This window comes from Lampetra fluviatilis, chromosome 6 (assembly GCF_964198595.1).
Source record: "Lampetra fluviatilis chromosome 6, kcLamFluv1.1, whole genome shotgun sequence".
Classification (NCBI taxonomy): domain Eukaryota; kingdom Metazoa; phylum Chordata; class Hyperoartia; order Petromyzontiformes; family Petromyzontidae; genus Lampetra; species Lampetra fluviatilis.
Genome location: NC_136280.1, coordinates 9,297,072 through 9,318,113, shown reverse-complemented (window position 1 = coordinate 9,318,113; position 21,042 = coordinate 9,297,072). Strand labels below are relative to the sequence as shown.

At 41.6% G+C, this 21,042-nt stretch overlaps 1 protein-coding gene across 1 annotated transcript in view; it reads left to right on the top strand.

Annotated features, from left to right (window-relative positions):
* The first annotated feature begins 497 nt into the window (after positions 1-497).
* Positions 498-21,042, top strand: part of PPIL2 (peptidylprolyl isomerase like 2) — a 50,113-nt gene continuing 29,568 nt past the window's right edge. The window contains exons 1-11 of the mRNA XM_078857711.1: positions 498-693; positions 1,118-1,167; positions 2,195-2,240; positions 2,432-2,494; positions 3,189-3,240; positions 3,396-3,447; positions 4,520-4,611; positions 5,151-5,240; positions 5,446-5,521; positions 7,088-7,248; positions 20,190-20,265. Of these exons, the coding sequence (XP_078713837.1) occupies positions 662-693; positions 1,118-1,167; positions 2,195-2,240; positions 2,432-2,494; positions 3,189-3,240; positions 3,396-3,447; positions 4,520-4,611; positions 5,151-5,240; positions 5,446-5,521; positions 7,088-7,248; positions 20,190-20,265 (790 nt within the window). The 5' untranslated portion in view covers positions 498-661. The remainder of the gene's footprint in view (positions 694-1,117; positions 1,168-2,194; positions 2,241-2,431; positions 2,495-3,188; positions 3,241-3,395; positions 3,448-4,519; positions 4,612-5,150; positions 5,241-5,445; positions 5,522-7,087; positions 7,249-20,189; positions 20,266-21,042) is intronic.

Genomic DNA, 21,042 nt, shown 5'->3' with positions numbered 1-21,042 from the left:
TGTTTCAGACCACAGTGGTTGCTATTTTTATTAAGTGAAGTCAAGTTCAAGTTCATTTATTAGGTATAGCCCTGTGAGCCATTCAGCTCTTGAATCGGGTGCAACCGCAACAAACAAAAACATGAACAAAAAACATCTTAAAGTGAATATGTGACTAAGTACAAACAGAAAATCCAAGAAAAGACAGCAAAATATTGCAGAAAAAGCACCGTACACCAACACTGTGTGCAAAAATCCCAGTGGGATGCAAGTCAAACAACAACAACAACCATAAGACAACTTAGATTAAGGCCATCAGTCTAACTCTGTACTACAACAAACAAACATGGCCACACCAAAAAACTTTTCGAAATCACCAAAATAAAGCCGTGTGTGAAGTCTCGCGTGAAGTGAAGTCTCGCGTGAAGTGAAGTGAAGTCTCGGGTCAAGTGAAGTTGAAGTCTCGGGTCAAGTGAAGTGAAGTGGCGGCTGCCCGTGTGTTTGTCGTGGTCCCCCGCGCAGTGCAGCGTGGGAACATTGCACAATCCTCGTCCACTTCCGGTGACGTTCTGGACCGTGTTCGTCCGCGTTCCTTCTTGGCCTCCGCTTTTTTTGTTGTTTTAAGTTAATTTAAACTAAATTTTCGCTGCGGAGGCGCCCGTCTTGACGCCAATTCCTCACCATGGGCAAGCGGCAGCATCAGAAAGACAAGCTGTGAGTGTTATGCACTACCGGAGGCGATCTCTGTCTGTCGGGCCTTGCGGGCCCGAGTCCGGCCCGCAGCGCTTTCCTAGATCGGCTACCGGGATAGAGGCGACGGCCCCGGCAGCAGAGCGACCAGCCCGGCCCGACCCGGTCAATCAGTGTCTCGCGACGATTAAATCTCACCTTTGACTTTAAATTAAATAGTCAATTATAGTTACAAGTACAGCAGCAATTGTCATCTTGAAATTACAATTTGGGGTTGTGATTTCAATTCGTGATTAACTACACAATTGGGATTAGCCTCACGTCTCGTAATGAGACAGACCTTTTCGTATCAAAACCTTAATTTTTCTGGAGCGAGACAGCCTGCCTTTAAGCATCAATCATCCCTAACTCATGATTGTTATTACTCCCTCCTTTGTTCTTTGTACAGGTACATTACGTGCGCTGAATGGACACATCTGTATGGTGGCAAAAAACCAGGTAACTCATGCTAATTATCAGCAATATCTTACAATTTAGAATGAAGTTAACAAGCATGCAATTCTAGTTCAAGTTAATTTATTTGTTTTAGCCCTGTGAGCCATTCGGCTCTTGAATCGGGTGCAACCGCAACAAACAAAAAACAAAAACACGAACAAAAAACATCTTAAAGTGAATATGTGACTAAGTGCAAACAGAAAATCCAAGAAAAGACAGCAAAATATTGCAGAAAAAAACACCGTACACCAACGCTGTGTGCAAAAATCCCTGTGGGATGCAAGTCAAAAGCCACTCCACAACAGCAGGAGCATCAATCGGAGTATTATAATTTTTCAATGCACCTTTAAGATCAGCACACTAAATCAAAACACAGGTCATACTTTATCCAGGGAAGCTTCACTTAAATGTTAAGGACACTTTTCAGCAGGGTTCTGCAATGGAACGTTGGGCCAATTCCATGAATAATGAGTGTGTGTGGCTTGTGGGAGGACACCATGGCATTTGGAGAAAACCCAGAGCTCTGGATATTTTTTATGTATTGCTGTAATGTATTTCCATCGTCTGGCTGACTTTTGTTGCAACCCAAGTCTATTCTCGGGCAATTTCCCGCCCGCGTGCTGAGTAGTAGGAATGAATTCTTCTTTTAATATCGGTTCTTGAGGTCAGTCATATGTAAATCAACATTGTAAGAATCAATGTTTTTCCAGGTGTGTGTGTTTTATATGCTTAGTTCACGTCACTCATTCACGTAAGATGCTCCCTTTGACCACAATGTTAAAAATAAGATTTTAATCGTGACCGTTAATTGAATCGACGTGAGGGAGGAAAGGAAAATTATTTTGGTCCCGACTGACCTTGCATAGCTTTCAAGATCTGACATGTTCGAGCGCTTTCAAAGTTATTTGTTAGTAGGCTGTATACAACACGTCTAGAACACTTCATATATATGTACAGCGCCTTTATATTACACCTTGAATCTAGCTATGAGTATTTAACATAAGATGTGTTGATTTATTTCTCTCTCCAGATGGACCCAAATCGGACTTCCGGAGGCTGTCTTTTGATCGCTGTAGGTAAGTAAAGATGGTTTGTAGCGCTCTGCGCAAACCACTTCTCACAGCCTTGTCACATCCTGAGAGAGCGTTTATCCAACTGGTGGATAAAATGTATAACAGTTACCTCTGCATTACACAGAAGCGCACGTGAATGATGATGGGAAGAACATTTAACGATGATGCTTGAATAATGTGTTTGTTGTTTCCAGTTTGTCAATGCTGCCCTTTGAGCATCCGATGTGTACACCAGATGGCATCGTCTTTGATTTCATGTGAGTAGTGTGATATTATAAGCACAGTTCTGTATATATGTATGTTGTACTTAGTTTAACACGTCAGCTTTCGCGACCAATATCCATAAGAGGTTTGTTGGGTTCAATCGCATACATATATTTACGTGATATAACCAAAAAAACCTCTTATGGATGATTAATTTATTTTTCACCGTACGAAGCCAACCGTGCTAATCAGAGGTGCAACATATTTTTACATTATATTGTTAGGAAGAAGGCAGTGGGCTTCTGATTCAAGCCCACTGCTTCAGATATAAGCACACATGTCCCTACTCCCAAGGAGTGTGCAGTGCTTATATCTGCCTTCCACTGTATAGAATTAATCTGACAACAGAGGTTAACTCAAAACTCAATATTTTTTTAAGGATGAATAAAATCTGTCAGAATTCAACTCAGGGGTTACATGGTGATATGTAGCCAATGTGTTTTCTCTCATTTTTTGTGTTTGTGAAATACATTGATACTTTGGTTTTGCCTGAATATAATTTAAAGCATTTGTGTTACAAACTGTAGATTAGTGTGTTTGTTTTTAAAATTTGCGCTCAAATCTATTTGACGGTTTAACATAAACCATCGATTTTCAATTTTGTACAATTCGCAAGAAATTACAGGCATGCCTTCCAACCTTAAATGGGTTTATTGTGAAACTCGAGTGTAATTATTCTTTTGACAGGAACATCTTTCCTTGGATCAAGAAGTACGGAACGCATCCCAGCACTGGGGAGGTAGAAGTATATTTATTTTCGATTTGATAAAAACAACTTTCAGATTTCAATACGTTGCAAGGACACTTCATATGTTTTCCTTTAAACCATCATTAACCTTCAAATAACAATTGCTTAGATAAATGTAAAATATGCTTCTCTTGCTGTTTTTGTAGAAACTGGATATAAAATCTCTCCTCAAGCTAAATTTCCACAAGAATGCAGATGGTAAGAAACTCGAATGAGAATAAATAATTATTTGTGATGTTTGTCAAGTTTAATAGCACATATCCACATGGTATTCTCCCCAGAATGAAAGTAAATGTCTGTTTTTTTCACACGTTGAACTGAGAAAAGACAGTTATTCCTAAATAGTACAACATGTGAAATAGTACACGGACACGCTGTTCTAGTCCATAGCCCCCCTGGAGAGGCTCTAAACACGTTGAACCAATGTGGCAGGTCTTCTTTAGCTCAGCTTATCCTCACTCAATATTCAGAAGCTTTTATCTGTCATTACAAATTCTTTGTAACGTTAGCAGCATTGAAGTACAACATGACAAAGCATGGCTGTGGGTTCATTAAAATCACATTAGTGTAATAGAGTGATCCCTCGTTTATCGCGGTTAATGGGGACCGGAACCCCTCGCGATAGGTGAAAATCCGCGAAGTAGGATTGGCCCTCTAGGAATTTCCATATATGTGTGTGTGGGTACCAGAATGTTTAAAATATGTATATTTATACTTTATATATTTTACTTAAATCTATTTAATTATAAAACCTTAATGTTATACATTCACTCTCTCTCTCTCATACGATACGTATTATGGTGTTCTACACTCACCAATGACAGTAGTATCTTGAGACTTGACTCCAGTAATGACGACGACGACGATGACAATGACAATGACGACGATGACAGACCTGTGCAGTTCGATGAATGTGATGATGAATGATGATGATGATGGTGTTACTGCACAGGTATAATGAGGCCTTTAAATCAGTTCGAAAAATCCGCGATGCACTGAGGCCGCGAAACTTGAACCGCGAAGTGGCGAGGGATTACTGTAGATAGGTGCAATACATGGTCACGCATCTTTCACTTTTATTCATTGTGTGAGGGAAGTACATTTAGTAAAACTACCAAATAAATGTTAGACAGAATATTTCTGGTAATGTCTTGATCCTCTTTTCATAGACCTATCATCGTGCATGAAATTGTCATGGTATTTGTATACATTAACGTATGTTTTTTAGTCCAAACATATATATATCGTTAATTATTAATTATTTCTCCAGGGAAATACAGCTGCCCAGTGCTGTTCAACGTCTTCACTGACAACTCTCACATCGTGGCGATCAAGACGACGGGGAATGTCTTTTCCTACGAAGTGAGCAACTTTATTGCATAGGGGTCGCTAACGAGAAAAGTGGGTAACTTCATCCTGCTCTGTGACTACGCATGTATGGTTATAATTGAAGTCCCCTGATCGCTGAAACATGAAGGAACAGTTGTGTTTTTACTTTGATGTTCTGCTGTACTTGGTCACATTTTCTGTTACTTATGCTTACACCTCGCAGACATCAAGCACCTATTCTCTTGATATCTGTTCCAATCACACTTTTCGCTCACACTCCCACTCTACACTCTTCGCTTGCTTTAGGTCCGTGTTTTTCAGCCGGCAGTGCTAATGTTGCAGGCAGCAATTTACAAGTTCTATCATGGCGTTATGCAGAAGCTACGAAATAAATAAGTAATGTATAATGCTACCAATTTGAAATTAATGCATTTTTAGTCCGGTGTATTCGATTTTCATGTGCCACCACTGCGGCATTGGTATCTAGAAATATTGACAAACACTGCTCTTGGTAACCTTACTCTACTGTGTGTACAGAAATGAAATGGTATGTGTGGAACCTGTTTTTGCAGGCTGTTGATAAGCTGAACATCAAGGGAAAGAACTTTTTGGAGCTGATAACAAATGAGCCGTTTACCAGGAAGGACATCATCACTCTGCAGGTGACGTGATGTCGTGTGTAACTTGGAAATTTTGCCCGTCAAATGCAAGCACCTGGGTTTGGTTGAAACAGTATTGTCTGGGTGTACTGTGCGACGCATTGTGAGGCCGTCTCGGTGTTAGTTATTTACTTCAGTGAATTCAACCACTGTTGAGATGACCGGTGTAATTTAACTTTCACTGTGCTCTGCTCTCCCCTCCCCACAGGACCCACAAAACCTTGACAAGTTCAACTTGACGAATATGCACCACATCAAACACAAGCTCAAAATACCAGATGAAGGTGCCCAACAACTTTTGTTATTATTTTCACCGTTACCTTGTACGGTTGTGCTCAATGCGTATTGAACAAAGTTTCTTGACAAAATAACATGAATACGTTACTGTAACAATTGCTGCACCGTTGGTTTATTTTCATCATGAATTGCGAGGGGAAAAATCAGCATGGCAATATGTTGATCTACACCATGACCTTTGTCATTGTAGACGATGTTGAATTGTCAGGTGATCTTTGTAGTTTAACCATATGTGGTGACTGAACTTGGTGATGCCTTATCAGTCAGGATTCAATGAATTCTCAACACGCATTGGAATTGGCCAAGCGTTTCAAAGCAGTACCCACCTGTAAAATAGTGAAATTCAATGACGGCCTTCCTCGATGTGTTCATTAAGATCACTTGTTGGGGCAATGCTTCAGTTTTCAGTTTCATTTATTAGGATTTACCCTGTGAGCCATTCGGCTCTTGATTTGGGTTCAACCGCAACAAACAATCAAATTACAAGATACACCTAAAATTCATTGTACACAAATCTAAACATCACATACGTAAACAATACAATCCTACAGATAAAGCACAACCCGTCCATGTTGCGTACAAAAGTGCAAAAAAAATTCCATTTGCATATTTACATGACATGGTCATAAGTTTGTACAAGGGTTAGCAATCGTTTGTGTGTTTCTATATCGGACAAACCAATGCCCAAATCACCAGTCACCCAGGGCTATGTTGTAGCACCAGGTATTGCCAACAGAGGCTCCTGCAGCAAAATCCACTGTTGCACTATGCTTCTTTGCAGTCATGTCTATACTACCTGCCTTCAACCTACACTAACTAGTATGGTGAAGTAAGGTCAAACATCTCCCACGACTGACACAGACTGGGTGGTCCTTTGTCCGGCGGTAGTTGGATCAAGGGCTGTAAATTATTATTGAAACTAACAGTCTCACTCTTTGGTTCTTTCGGTAAAGTCACGTATAAAGATAAAATAATACATTAAATAATAGCATACGACGTTTCGATTGCAACACAAGCAATCATCATCAGGTATAAATGAAATTGCAACAAATATCTGTCTCCTTATATGTCTGTCTATAGTTTTCTGGTTAGATTTTTGTTGCTATTTCATTTTTACCTGATGATGATTGCTTGTGTTGCAATCGAAACGTCGTATGCTATTATTTAATTGATTATTTTATCTTTATACGTGACTTTACCGAAATAACCAAAGAGTAATTCCTGCAGTCACGAAAGCTCCAAATTTAAGAACTAACAGTCTCTTTTTATTCTGCAATTGTTTGAGTTACATAGACCATAGAGACAGAACTATTCACGCCTCTGACCCACATGCCGTTGGGAGTCCCTCATTCAGCAGTGGATGGACATTAACATACTGCAGAAATTTATTGTGCTGTTAACACCGTCCATATTGTTTTTGTTTAATTTGTTTTATAAATGTACTTGTGCATAGCTGACAAGTGGGTCACATGCAGATGATAGGTTATATGTCAGGATTGAGCCGAGGTCATGATCGGTTAATTTGCTTCTTACGCTCGTGTGCATCGCCACAGAGGATGAGAAAGCGCGGCAGAAGCCAGACTACCATCTAAAGTCGACGAACCAGGAGACCCGCGAGACGCTGGCCGAGCTGTACCGTGACTACAAGGGGGACAAGCTGCTGGCCTCCACCGCCCCACTGCCCAACAAGAAGATTGCCGACAAGTTCAACGAGGTGAGGGCCTGCGGTTGCACGCACGTAAATATATACAACATAGATCCCTTATGCCGCTATATGCACTGTCTGGGCCAGTACTGTTAGTGAGCACCAGAGGTCGCAACCGGGTACCCGATACCCGTACCCTACCCGATACCAGGCTACCCGTACCCGGCCGGGTACGGGTACCCGTTTGCGACCCTGGTGCGGCCGGGTACGGGTAGGCCGTGAGTCACTGGTGAGTAACCGTTTGTCACTCATTTCGGGTAGGGTACGGATAGGGTACGGGTACCCGTTTGCGACCCTGGTGCGGCCGGGTACGGGTAGGCCGTAAGTCACTGGTGAGTAACCGTTTGTCACTCATTTCGGGTAGGGTACGGATAGGGTACGGGTACCAGTTTGCGACCCTGGTGCGGCCGGGTACGGGTACGGATAAGGAATCAAAACCCGTTTGCGACCTCTGGTGAGCACCTACGATTAAGACCGGCTTGGCACTACAAAATGCTGCTGTGGTCAGAACTACGTACGGCTGCTTTTGTCTCCCCGGCGATTATTTTATAATGGCTGAGTCAACCTAGGGGAGGTCGAACACAATTTCTGATACCACTTGCCACTGATGTTAGCCTTGTTGAGGAATTGAACTCGGGTAACCAGGTTAGTCGTGCAGTACACACACCACTGCAGGTCATGCAAATCAAACAACAACAGCTGCTATTCCCCAGAACGTGATAGTGATGTCACCACAGCACTTGTGCCTGGCTAGGCACACTTTTGAGGCCACTTGAAATGTCGCAAATGAAATGCACAAGTCGTTGACTTGGCTTAAATGACTCTCTGGTATGGTGTTTATACATCAGCACTGGGGAGACAAAGGTGCCCAGGGTGTGGTGTTGGCAACACAACCCCCTAGCGTGCCTTTCTGGACTTTTTTCGGAGGTGCGTTAACAGCATTTGCTGCAACTTTCTAGATAAGGTATATACGGGATATTTGTTTCTTGCAATCCACAAACGAAACACAACAGCATGTTGTGATATGCTGCATGCGTAGATTCATTTGGAGAGTTCTGCTGAAAGTGCTCCGACGTACACATAAATCAGGAGCCAACAACTGTGTGTGTATTTGACCATAATGCACTATTAAAATAATATCTGGTTGAAATGATCATAATTGACGCACTCTAACGCAATTCCATGATGCGCGTCGCGTGGTTTTATATCGGGTTAATGTGAAATTGTGAATCGATCAGGGATGAGGTAATGGCTGTGCCTCTTCCAGCCTCTGGTCACAACAACCCTGACGCACAATCTGTCATCTATGCATGACCTGTAGGGGTCAGTGTGCGGTCAGACTGTGTATTGGTCTATGTTCCCACACATTCTTTGAGCCTCTGCTTTCCCTTCTGGAATTGTTGGGTTTTGATTTCTTAGCCAGAAATGATATAAATAGAATTACATTATTTTTCCGACGCTGCCTTGCACACATGAAATCGGTAACTTAATCATGATGCGAAGACATTTTGGCAAGCGTTTAGGTGACCTTACGTGGTGCACGGCTTATGAGGCCTGTAAGAATAGTACGTCTCGATTACCAGCAATATCAGGGTGTGATACTAAACACCCCAGGAAACAAATAAACTCCTCCAACCGTCTGCTCGCTAATTAATACTCATCAGTTATCCTCATCTGGCTGGAAATGGGGCCTTGCGGCAGAGGCTGCGCCCACACAGTGCGTGCCAATGTCTTTTGTGCTGTTGGCGACGTTATATTGTGTACGGTAGGTCGGCGGAGTGTGGCAATTGCCACCCAGAGCCACCACTTCATGTGCCGAGCCAAGAAATGAGGGCGCACTTAAGAGCCGCCTCGCCTTGAAGATTACTGATACGAGGCTTTTCATCCATCACGCATTACAATAATAGGTGCGGCGGTTAATGCGGTGGAAGCGCGTTTAGTATAACACGGTTTCTAATACGTGCGCTACATCCTCTGAAAATAACGTAGTGCAGCACAGTTTCAGTTTTCAGTTGTATTTATTAGGTATGGCCCTGTGAGCCATGCGGCTCTTGACTCGGGTGCAACCGCAATAAACAAAAACATGAACAAAGAACATCTTAAAGTGACGATGTGCAACAGAAACATCCAGGAAAAACCAGTGAAATCTTCCAGAAAAAAACACTGTATATCAACGCTCTGTACAAAAATCCCAGTGGGATGCAAGTCAAACTAACAACCATAAGGCAATTTAGATTAAAGTTATCAGGCTAACTCCGTACTTCAACAAACAAACATGGCTTAAATTTCGATTTAAAGCTTTCGTGACTGCAGGGATTCATCTTCTTGGTTCTTTCGGTAAAGTCACGTAGAAGGGAAATAATAAAATAATAAAAATAAAACATAATAAAATAATTCTCACGACGTTTTGGCCACAACGCAAGCAGCCGTCCTCAGGTGAAGAACAGGTCTGTCGTGACTTTACCGAAAGAACCAAGAAGATGAAACATGGCTTAACCATACGTTTACGAAATCACCAAAATAAAGCTATAAAAACAATGTAACAGTGATCATAGTAGCTGTGATTCAAATGTATCAATAAACTATATACATAACATGTACGACCCATCTTTGCAGCCATAGCTGGCAGCATGAGTCACTCCATTACAGCAGGCGTATCAGCAGGAATATCAACATTTTTCAATGCACTTTTAAAGATCAGCACACTATAATCAAAACTTAAGATCATACTTTGCAGCGGACATCCGGAGAGATGCATTTGATTTCAGGGCACTGCATAGCAGGGGCAGCGGGGGGTGTACAGCTCCTCGAGCAGTTTTGAGTGCAGATCTCACAGGAAATTATCCAAGTTGCAGTTTATTGGCGATAGCATTCCAGACCCTGGGGGCCTCACCAGCAAAGGACCTTCCTCCAGTATTTGTACGGCAATAAGGAATGTGAAGCTGGTAAATGAGCGAGGACCTTTGGTCACATTTGTTCTTAAAAACAGTGAGGAGATTCAGCAGGTAGTCTGCTGATTTTTTTGTAAGTACATCGTGAATAAATAAGATCTGATGCACAAGCCGTCGATCATTAAGAGATGTTAGGTTTGACCCAATGTAGAGATCGCAGTGGTGGGTCCTATATGGGTAGTTCAATGCAAATCTTAAGGCCGAGTGAAAAATTGGGTCAAGCTTCTTCAGTAGAGTACTGGGGGCTGCTTTATATACGATGTCACAGTAATCAAGTAGAGGCAGTACGGTAGCTTTTATCAATTCCAAACGGAACATAGGGGGGAAACAATGCTTGTGTCGATACAGAAAAACTATTTTTTATTTTGTCTTTTTACCAATATAATCAATGTGATCTTGAAAATTCAGTTTTAAATTAAAGATGACCCCAAGATACTTATAGATCTTGACTTGCTCTATTTGACAATTATTTGAGAAATGTAATTGGGGAAAAATAACTTCCTGCTTTAGTCCTGGTGAGAAGCATAGCACCTTGGTTTTGGAGGTATTGAGGACTAGTTTAAGAGCAGCCAGTAGTAATCAGTATCGTGTCATCTGCAAACAGATTTACCCTGGAATGATCCAGGTCAGCTCCCAAGTCTTTGACATAAAGAGAGAACAGGAGGGGGCTGAGGATGGAACCCTGTGGAACCCCTTTTGTTATCTTAACACTGTTTGACCTTCCACCATCTAGGAATACAGTTTGGGTGCTAGAAGAGAGGTAAGTTTTTTAACCATTCCAAACGGAGACAACTTAGTTTACTAAACAGGGTGTTGTTGTGGTCGACTGTATCAAAGGCTTTGGACAAGTCAAGAAAAAGACTGGCGCAGTACTGCTTATTGTCAATGCTACTGTAAATGTGATTAGAGAGTCTCATGCAGCAGATGTGGTGCTGTATTTTTTTTCGGAACCCAGATTGGTTTTGATGTAAGAGATTGTTGTCGGATAGGAAACTGCTAATTTGGTGGTTCAATAATTGAGATAGGTCGGTAGTTATTTGGATCATCTTTAGGGGCCCCCTTTGTGAAGTGAACGAAAATAATTAAAACATTTAAATTACAAATTAACTCACAACGCCCTAACGCCTACAGCTAGGCCTAAAGCCTAGAACTAGGCCTCACACTCTCCCTTCGTATCATCCGATTCGGTGTAGCAACATCGCCCCCTACTGCAAACACTTGGCAGGACCCTAGAAAAAACTTTAGACTCAGTGGGGCTTTCCTGGCTAAACAAGTGTAATAATACATTATGTTTATATTCTTTGGTTATTCGTTCCTACCAGCCCACCCCGCAGGGTCCTGTTTTGGATCATCTTTAGGGGCCCCCTTTGTGAAGTGAACGAACATAGGAATGTTTCCACACACGTGCCCTTCGCAGTAAAACATATCCATCAAGTAAAATGAAAGCTACAAAATGCATATTTGCTATGTTCAGACGTTGCAAATATTTTGTGCGTAAGTTATTCTCAATACTCCTTGTCAGACACCCAGACAATTCATATGTTGGGCATGAATATAGGACCATAAATAGGTGAGATGGAAACATATATTTTAATTTGTTGGATAAGAGCATAAGAAAGGGATAAACTGTCATTGTAACACACAGCTGGAGTGTGTAGCAGTTATAATTTTCTGTAATGTATTTCTTATTTTAAAAGTATTTTGTGTAACTATGCATTCCATGTGACCTGACCTCTTTAATCAAGTAAGAGCCCATAAGACCAGCAGTTGATATTTTCAAGGGAGACCTGCTTGTCCACAAGTTAAGAGGCAAACCCTCTCTTTAAGTTAATGAAATAGTTGTTTGCTGCAATTTAAAAGTGTTGAATAAAGCGGTGAAGTGATCTCTCACGGGGAGGGCAGCAACCATCACTGAACATGTCATCTTGGCTGAATTGCTTTGACCTCTGACCCTAAATTGAGGTTGCAGTAAAGGCAGGTAGGGCAGAACTTGAAATGTAGAAAATAAAAACCCTTGCTGGACACTAGACAATGATCCCCCATATAGGCTTGCATACTTTTGGGGCAAATGCTACTAGCGAGCACCTATGAAGGCTGGATGAGCACACGAGGGGGTGGGTGGCCAACACAACGCCTTCCCACCTTTGTTTCCGTCGTATCAATGTTTACATACCACTCCAGGTATTCAATTGAGGCAGAGTCGACCTAAGGGAGCCCCCAAGACAGGTTTAAATAATGGTCACCGGTGTTGGCCGTGATTGGGAATTTTACTCAGGTCTTCTTGGTTCTTTCGGTAAAGTCAAGTAGAAGGGAAGTAATAAAATAATAAAAATAAAACATAAAAAAATAATTCTCGCGACGTTTCGGCCACAACACAAGCAGCCGTCCTCAGGTGAAGACCAGGTCTGTCGAGGCGACTTTACCGAAAGAACCAAGAAGATAAATCCCTGCAGTCAAAAAGCTTTAATCAAAATTTTACTCAGGTCGTCTGGTTTGCAGCGCAGCGCACTAACCGCTGCAATACTGCAGACACGAGCAGCGCAGTGACATGTACACGTGCTGTGCGTGTGGATATGTTATTGTCGTACGATTAGTTGTTTAGAAGGGGAAAAAGCAGTTTGTACGTGTGTTTTTGTCTGCTTCTTTATACGTTACACCTTGAAATGGTCGCTCGCTGGCCCCAAATTTACCTTGTTATTCTAACTTCGTTTAAACACATTGTGCTAAATTCAAATAAGGCTTTGTAACAAAATAGATAGGAACATTTAATGATACCCCCCACCTCTACAGTAATTCAATGAATTGCTTCGATTAAGGATTGCTGTTTGATTTAAGAATCAAGTTCGTTTTTTACATTGTGGCTTTTGGGTGACATGAGCCCTTTACATGCAAAATAAGTACCGAAAAGCATCCATTCTTACATGCAATTATCTTGAGCTTAAGCATTGATATTATTGGATTGATACATTCTTGTATCTATACATATGATGCAATTACAGCAATGCCTAAGCAAATGGGTGACATGGTCACGAACACATCATATGGATATGTCCGTGGCCATGTCTCCTTGTGACAGCAGAGTATTTTTAGTGTTATTCCCATGTTTAGCCATTATATGGGGTTGTAGGGTGATGAGGATGGACATCCGGTTCTTAAAGAAATCATCAAATCATTTGCTATATAGCTTGAGCCTACAATTTCCTTTTTAAATCCTTTATATTAAGTTCGCTTGCTTGCTTACGACCGTGCAAATCTTTCGGTCGTTTTTTAACCCACTTCCAGTGATCCAATCGAGCTGACATTTTCCACACAGACTCGTTGTGCGTGACAATTAATGTTCGTGAAAATTTTTTTCCAAAATTTTACACTTTTTAGGAAAAAAATATTATATTTAATTACCAATTGCTTAATGGTGCAATGCAATCATCTGACCCATAGGTGGCAGCCATCTCAAGCCAGAGGACGAGAGAACTCTAGCCGCCACGCAGTTAAAGGATTTATAGTGAAAAACTTTGTTTTTACGGGTTATACTTGTTTACGATCTAGTCATAACTGTGCGCCAATGTTCACTCGTACTTTCACACTTATAAGTGAATTTGATGGTTTGAATCTTTATACTGTCACGTATTTGAATATCAAATACGGATGCTTCTTTAAACCATTTTCATTAATCGCACCATAAAGACTTGGACATCATGTCACTTGCATAAGGAGTTAAGTAAAAGTAAATGCACATTAGTGTTTTGATTGATGCTTTAATGAGCCAGTTGATCAGCCACTTTATGTATTATAACTAGGTTAGGATGACTCCTTATAAACTGATCTTCCAGGAGCATGGCCGTTGCATGGATACGTTTTATCAACACTTATCCATGGAATCGGTCTTTTTCATCACACCGCTGCTTTTCCAGTGAAATCGCCCTAAATGGGCCCACCTCGTCAGATCTTGGAAGCCAAGCAGGGCTGAGCATGGAGAGTTGCTTGCATGGATGACCACCACGCACCAAACAAGTATTGTAGGCTACTGCGTAGCTACAATCATAGCAGAGTACGTTGCAGCAATGCCTGTTGATATGCTGTTCTGTGCTCACCCTCCACTCCTCAACCTGCACTCATAAGAGCAAATAATAACCCCCACAATGCCGTACAATGTTAGGAGGGCCTCGTTCAGCTGTGTACATGCTCAAGGACTGATTTGTGTGTGTGTGAAATGAGTGGCAGGCATGCATCATTGCATTCATTTGAGAGTTCGATTTCTCAAACAAAGGTCAAAAATACTTGAAATACAATTTGACCTGTGCAAGAGCGTTGAGTAAACCGTTAATAATACTAGAGATCATTTAGTACATTAATTCAACAAAATCAATATACAATATGTTCATTTCAAAAAGCTATGTTTTCAGTAATGTATATAGCAGAGACTATTTGCTTTTGCCTGAGGCAGACTTTCACATGTCAATATTTGATGTATAGTATACACTTACCGTTATTAATATATATTTATGTATATTGAAGTTTTTTCGCATCGTACCTAGTCAACCGTGCTATATATATTGCATAAGGACAACAAATAGTGTTAGAATTATTACACAAATACATGAACACACTGTCCAGAAGGTATTACCTTGCTTTGCAGTTAACGGGTTCATTCAATCATACTGCCGCATGTGTTTTATTGGCACAAAAGTCCATAAGAATTCTCATCTTCCTCTGCTGCCCCCCATTATTTGGAACTCCCCCCCCCCCCCCACAACCATCAGCACTTTCGACTCCCCTTCCCACATTCAAGTCCTGCCTCAAGACATTACTATATACCTCTGCTTATACCACTGTTTCTATACAGCACTTTGAGATGTGGTCACCTATAGACACTATTTACATCCGATTTTGTATAAGAAGTGCACGTCTGTTCATAACGGTGAAATGTGAAGGGGGTGAGAGCACGAACTCCCAAACAGCCGTGTATTCTCCGCGCCGGTCATCGTATATTTTTGTCCGCGCGCTAATCACCGTAAGCCCATTTACAGAGCTCAGCGGCAACAACCTCATGGCGACCTTCTCTAAATCATTGCGTAACCTTGCACGGGCAGGGATCGATTCGGCATGTGGTGGTGGTGGTTGTCAGCGATGGTGGTGTGTCGGCTGTTGGTGGTGCTGCTACTGCATAAGAGTGGCTTCCCTCGTAAGGAATGGCACTGCATGGCCGTAAATAATGCATGGCGCAATACGTATTGTGCCGCATGCAGCAGCTCTGCATGTTAAGTGAGGTTCGGGGCTTATAAATGCTGATGAAAATGTACACTCAGGGCCACTAGCAGCAGCAAGTAATAAAAGCAGGGAATACAGATACAGTTTTTATGAAAGATAAAAAATAAACACGTGCACACGTGGTGCTTTTGGGCTGTTTACACGTAGCGTATATTTAGTTCCGTTGTGGTAAGCGAACAAACACAACACAACTGTATCCTGTGTATAATGTGCATCGCACTGTGCGTTGTGTGATATTTGTTAATGGTATGCTGTACAAATGTGTGTCAAGAATGTGTGTGTGTGCTTGCCTGCATGTCGTGTACCAGGAAAATAGCTCGGTGGTTTGGGGGGTTTGTCTCCCAGACAGCCACGAGGCGGGAAGCTGCATTGCCAATGCTTTCCAACGTTATATTTGTTCGTGCAGAATTTTCATCGACTCCTAAGACATTATTCCTTGGAAATGTGTATAGTGACTGTCATGCCCATACCAAAATATGCCATACTCTTTTGATGATGATGAAGACTGTGATGAGAATGATGATTAACATAACATTGTTATGCTAATTGATCAATCATTCTTGCAATGCGTATTCATAAACCAGCCATTCTATTTATAAATGTGTCATTTCATTTCAATTAGTTTGTGGAGAAATTTGAGCAAATTAAATTTGGCCCACTTCGGTCTTAATTGGGTTGTGGGGAAAAATACGATCAGTGGTTCCAAGTTTTCAAGGCCTGTTGCTACAATAGAAACAAAGGTGCCGCACCATTCGAGGATGTAATTGCCTCACAAATGTTTTTCAAAAAAATATAAATCAGTGGCAGGAAGCCCATTGACATTCAATGAGGACAGCTGCTTGCGTTGTGGCCGAAACGTCGTGAGAATTATTTTATTATGTTTTATTTTTATTATTTTTTTACTTCCCTTCTACGTGACTTTACCGAAAGAACCAAGAAGATGAATCCCTGCAGTCACGAAAGCTTTAAATCGAAAGGTAATATATTACCTTGGAGTTTATTCATACCCCGGCAAATTCTTGATTTTAATTAGATTAATGTAACAGATTATAAATGCACGATTAAACAGTAACACAATAACACTTAATAACACAACTGCACAATATTTAGCGCTCCAATGTTTAAAAGTACGTTCCTTAGGCAAGTTTAACTGTTGACCTTATACGGTGCACTCATTACACACAAAGTGCTTGCCGCAAATGAACCGCAATACCTTGCCGATCTCGTCAAGGAGCATAAACCATCACGTGAACTCCGGTCATCCTCGCAGCGGCTTTTGGCTGGCCATTGAACAAAGACGGTCACTGCATCGCGCACTTTCAGATGCGCTTCTGTGGCCGTACGGAACTCTCTTCCTTCCGATTTTTGGAAGCCACTGGATTGTAAACTAATTTCTTTTGAACTGCTTTTTGTGATTTGTTTGTTGTCCTTCCCCCGCACCTCCCATTCTCATGGTTGGTTACGTACGGTGCGAAAAAAGTTCAACATATATACATACTTACGTTGTGAAAGTGGCAGTTGCTGCCTGAATGGCAGAGTGATTCCGCTGACATCACTGCGCGTTCGTCAGAAACAATTGCGAATTGCGTTGTGCTCATCCGTTTTATGATTTACAATTTTGACCCATTTCACGTGCTGGGCTAATTTAAATGGCAGATGAGATGAGCATTGCCGGGCCGATGAGGCTAATTATCTGAAGTATCGCCTCAAAGAGCAAGACATTTATTAATTATTTCTACCTCGCTCATGTTAAATACATATCATTAGCTTTCAAATGGCAGCTGGGTCATTTTGAACCAAACCACTGCAATATTTTTTTCCTTCTACCCTTTCGATCTCTTGCCTTCAATCTCACCAAGAGAACACAATCGTCCCAAGCCTTTTCGTCTCATCACATTAGCTTTCAAAAAGTGTACCTTTCAAAAGTGTACCTTTCATTTTTCGATTTAAAGCTTTCGTGACTGCAGGGATTCATCTTCTTGGTTCTTTCGGTAAAGTCATGTAGAAGGGAAATAATAAAATAATAAAAATAAAACAATGAAATACAATTCTCACGACGTTTCGGCCACAACGCAAGCAGCCATCCTCGGGTGAAGAACAGGTCTGTCGGAAAGACAGCGTCTTAATTTTATTATTTTACTATTTCCCTTCTACGTGACTTTACCGAAAGAACCAAGAAGATGTACCTTTCATGTTAACTACCTTGAATATACCTTCCTACTGAGTTAGATGTAGGCTAAAATAGAATACTAAAAGCAAGATCACTGTATAGAAGGGTGGAATACATCCCATCCACACAACAGAAGTGTTTATGAATTTAAATGTTGCTTATTATGATGCTGCTCATTTAGTACCTTACAATCAGCACCTTTATAGTGTCCATGTAATTCCATAATACTCGTCTACATTTACGACTTGTCCACAAACTGAAGGTTCACACTGACTTGCCATGGCTAGAGTTTGTGAGCGTGCATGGTCATGTAGTGCTGTTTGACCTTCATGTGACCTCCATCGCAGTCTGCTCGTGAACAGAAATCACTGGGAGATTGCACATACCGGACATTTGTTTCAGGCTTGAATGGGCTTCACGGTCATTTCCTTCGACTGTAATCATTCTGAGTTGGATACTCTGAACCATTGAAGGGGTTGGCAGTTACCAATAACCCTGGCATGCAGACTAGATTTTTTTGTTAGGTATTTTTCCCGAATTGTTATCCCTATTGCACTGTCCGTGTCATGTCGTGGAACTGAGTATCCAATTGGGTATCTCGGAGAGCAGCAGTAACCCTTCGTATTGCAGAACAGCCCACAGAGGCGGATAGCACAGAGATAACTCTGAGATCCCTTCAAGTGATCTCTAGCATGCGGGGGAGAGGGGGGTTGGAAAGCAATGTTTGTCACATGTTATTGAGCCATTTTCAATTCTCAGAGCTGGAATTTCGCTTTATTAAGTGCAGAAGGACTGTGATATATTGTTCTCTGCAATGGTAAGATTGAAAGTCGTCAATAACCTACTTTAAAATGTCTTTAATTGGCACTATCCCCCAACAATTGATCTGCGTTAACCGGGGTGGTCTAAGGCCACTAAGCTTACCTGGTTTGAGTCTCCGCTCCCTGGATAATGTGTCTCGGAGACATTCGGAATCTGTCTGCTGTCTGCTTGCTCGCAGATGTTAAAGAGCTCAGTACACAGTTGACAGTAGCAGGCTATTGCCTGTCTTACAAGGGTAACATAAGAGCAAATGTCCCTGAAATGTGAGAATAAAAGAGTTTGAGTAAGGTACAGCATTGCCACATGCTTTTTACACCAAATTTTCACTATTCTCATCGTTATCATTGAACAGGCACTTGCAAAGAGGGGGTGTATTTACAGCCAGCATACATGAAACGTTAAGTGATAATAAGAAGAGTATTATACGTCATGGCAAATGTGCACCATTGTCACCATTTAGACAGTATTAGCAGCATCTCACATGTATAAAGGAGTATAGACCACATGGCAATTTTATTTAGAACTTAAAAAAATCTTCCAAATCAGACTTGAAACCTTTCCAAACAAGAGTGTATTTTGTTTTATTCACCAATTTTGTTAGGATTGTGCTTTCAGTGTGATTATTATACAAGGCAGACATTTCCATATCGAACGCTTCAAACATGCAATGGGGATCGCCTTGTTTCACAGAACTGCTATGGTAGATGACTTTGCAGAATTATCTCTGACGTTACTTCCAGAAGCTTCTTATCGACAGTGGGCTTCACACCTTTTTATATGACCTGCAGATAGTATATGATATCAAAATATGCTTAACCAAATATGCCAAATTGATAAATGAATCATGAAGATAATTTACATTTCATTTTCAATCCATTGCAGGGCACAGGCCTCCCAATGCTGTATTGCTCATGGGGATGTTTAACCATACTTCACCAAACTGGTTAATTCTGTACTCTGTGGTTCTTTCGGTAAAGTCACGTGGATGAAAAAAAAATAATAATAAAATTTAAATAACTAAATTAAATCACGACGTTTCGGAGGCAACACCAGCTTCCGTCATCATGTGGAACAGCCACAGCAAAATTACTGTAGTAAATAGAGAGCTATTTGTGACAAATTATTATATAGGGTAAGGGGGGGGAGGAGCCAGGGAGGCTTGTGTTGCCTCCGAAACGTCGTGATTTAATTTAGTTATTTTCATTTTTTTTTTCATCTATGTGACTTTACCGAAAGAATCAAAGAGTATGGATCATTGCAGTCACGAAAACTTCAAATCTAGATTGGTTAATTCTGGTTGGTAAATGGTGGAGGGCCAGAAACTGATCAGATACCACTTGCCATTGATGCTAGCTGTGGCTGGAAAAGGGACTTGGGTTACCAGGTTCATTGTGCAGTGCACTCCTACTGCGCCACTGCTTCTCCCGCCCCCCCACCCCCATACCAAATGAAGTGACACAAATTTACAACGAGGGACTTTTTTGTGCTGTCCCCGCTGGTGACTGGACCAAAACCATCAACTAACTCCGCTTGAGAATCCGGTTTAATCTCAGGTGGCTCAAACCCAATTTTTAACCCAGCATCTGAGAAGTGCTCACTTATTTTGCTGACATAATATCCCCCTGAGCTATCTGGCCACCTGTAAGAATGCTGAAAAAAAGTTTTTCCATTTTTGCTGTGGCTGTGTTTTGATGGTGACGAGGTCTGCTTGTGTTTTCTGTTTGTTTGTTGTGTGTCAGGCACACTACTCGACGGGCCATACGGCAGCGGCATTGATGTCCACAACCTACACGCCACAAACGCAGAGCCATCGAGGTAGGTAGCACGGGAACTCGACGCTGCTCAACCCTCGGGCTGCCGAATCGTGGGAACAAAAATAATATCTCACACGCCGAAGAGTGGTGAACTAATTGTGAACGTATTGGCTTGAGTGGTTTATTATTATGCATCTGGCTTAAAAAGTGGGACTTTTAAAGTCCCGAGAAGACTCAGATTTCCCAGGATGGCTACCTCAAAGAGAGGGTGTCCTGGGAAAACCAGAACAGGTGGTAACCGCACACATTCTCATCCACTGCGTGCTGTATGCTTCTGCATGCTTCTGCCCCCAGTGGGGTCTCAGGTCTTTGAATTAATCGTACGCAACAAAAGACAATCAGTTTGCTGCACACATCAAAAAGTGCAGCCGCTGCGTGTGTCTCGGTCGCTGTTCAGTTGTACCACGCGGTGCCTGATGAAGCCATTCCGCTAGTGCAGGGGTCGGCAACCTACGGCTCCGGAGCCGCATGCGGCTCTTTACGGGCTGCTTCTTGACGATATGTACGTATGTACATAGATGCATTGCGGCTCTTGAAATACTGAATTTTGTACCGAATTGGAAAGAAATGGCTCTTCTTGTTATTTTGGTTGCCGACCCCTGCGCTAGTGCTTTATGATGGCCGCCACTGAAGAATTGGATTTGCATACACTTGACACGCGTGCCAATCGATTCAATCGTTGCGAAAGTTGTTTTGAATTCTATTGTCAAATCAATGATGATTGAAAAACGATCACTGATTTTGAACACAATTTTTGGAAAAATCTATAATTGATAAC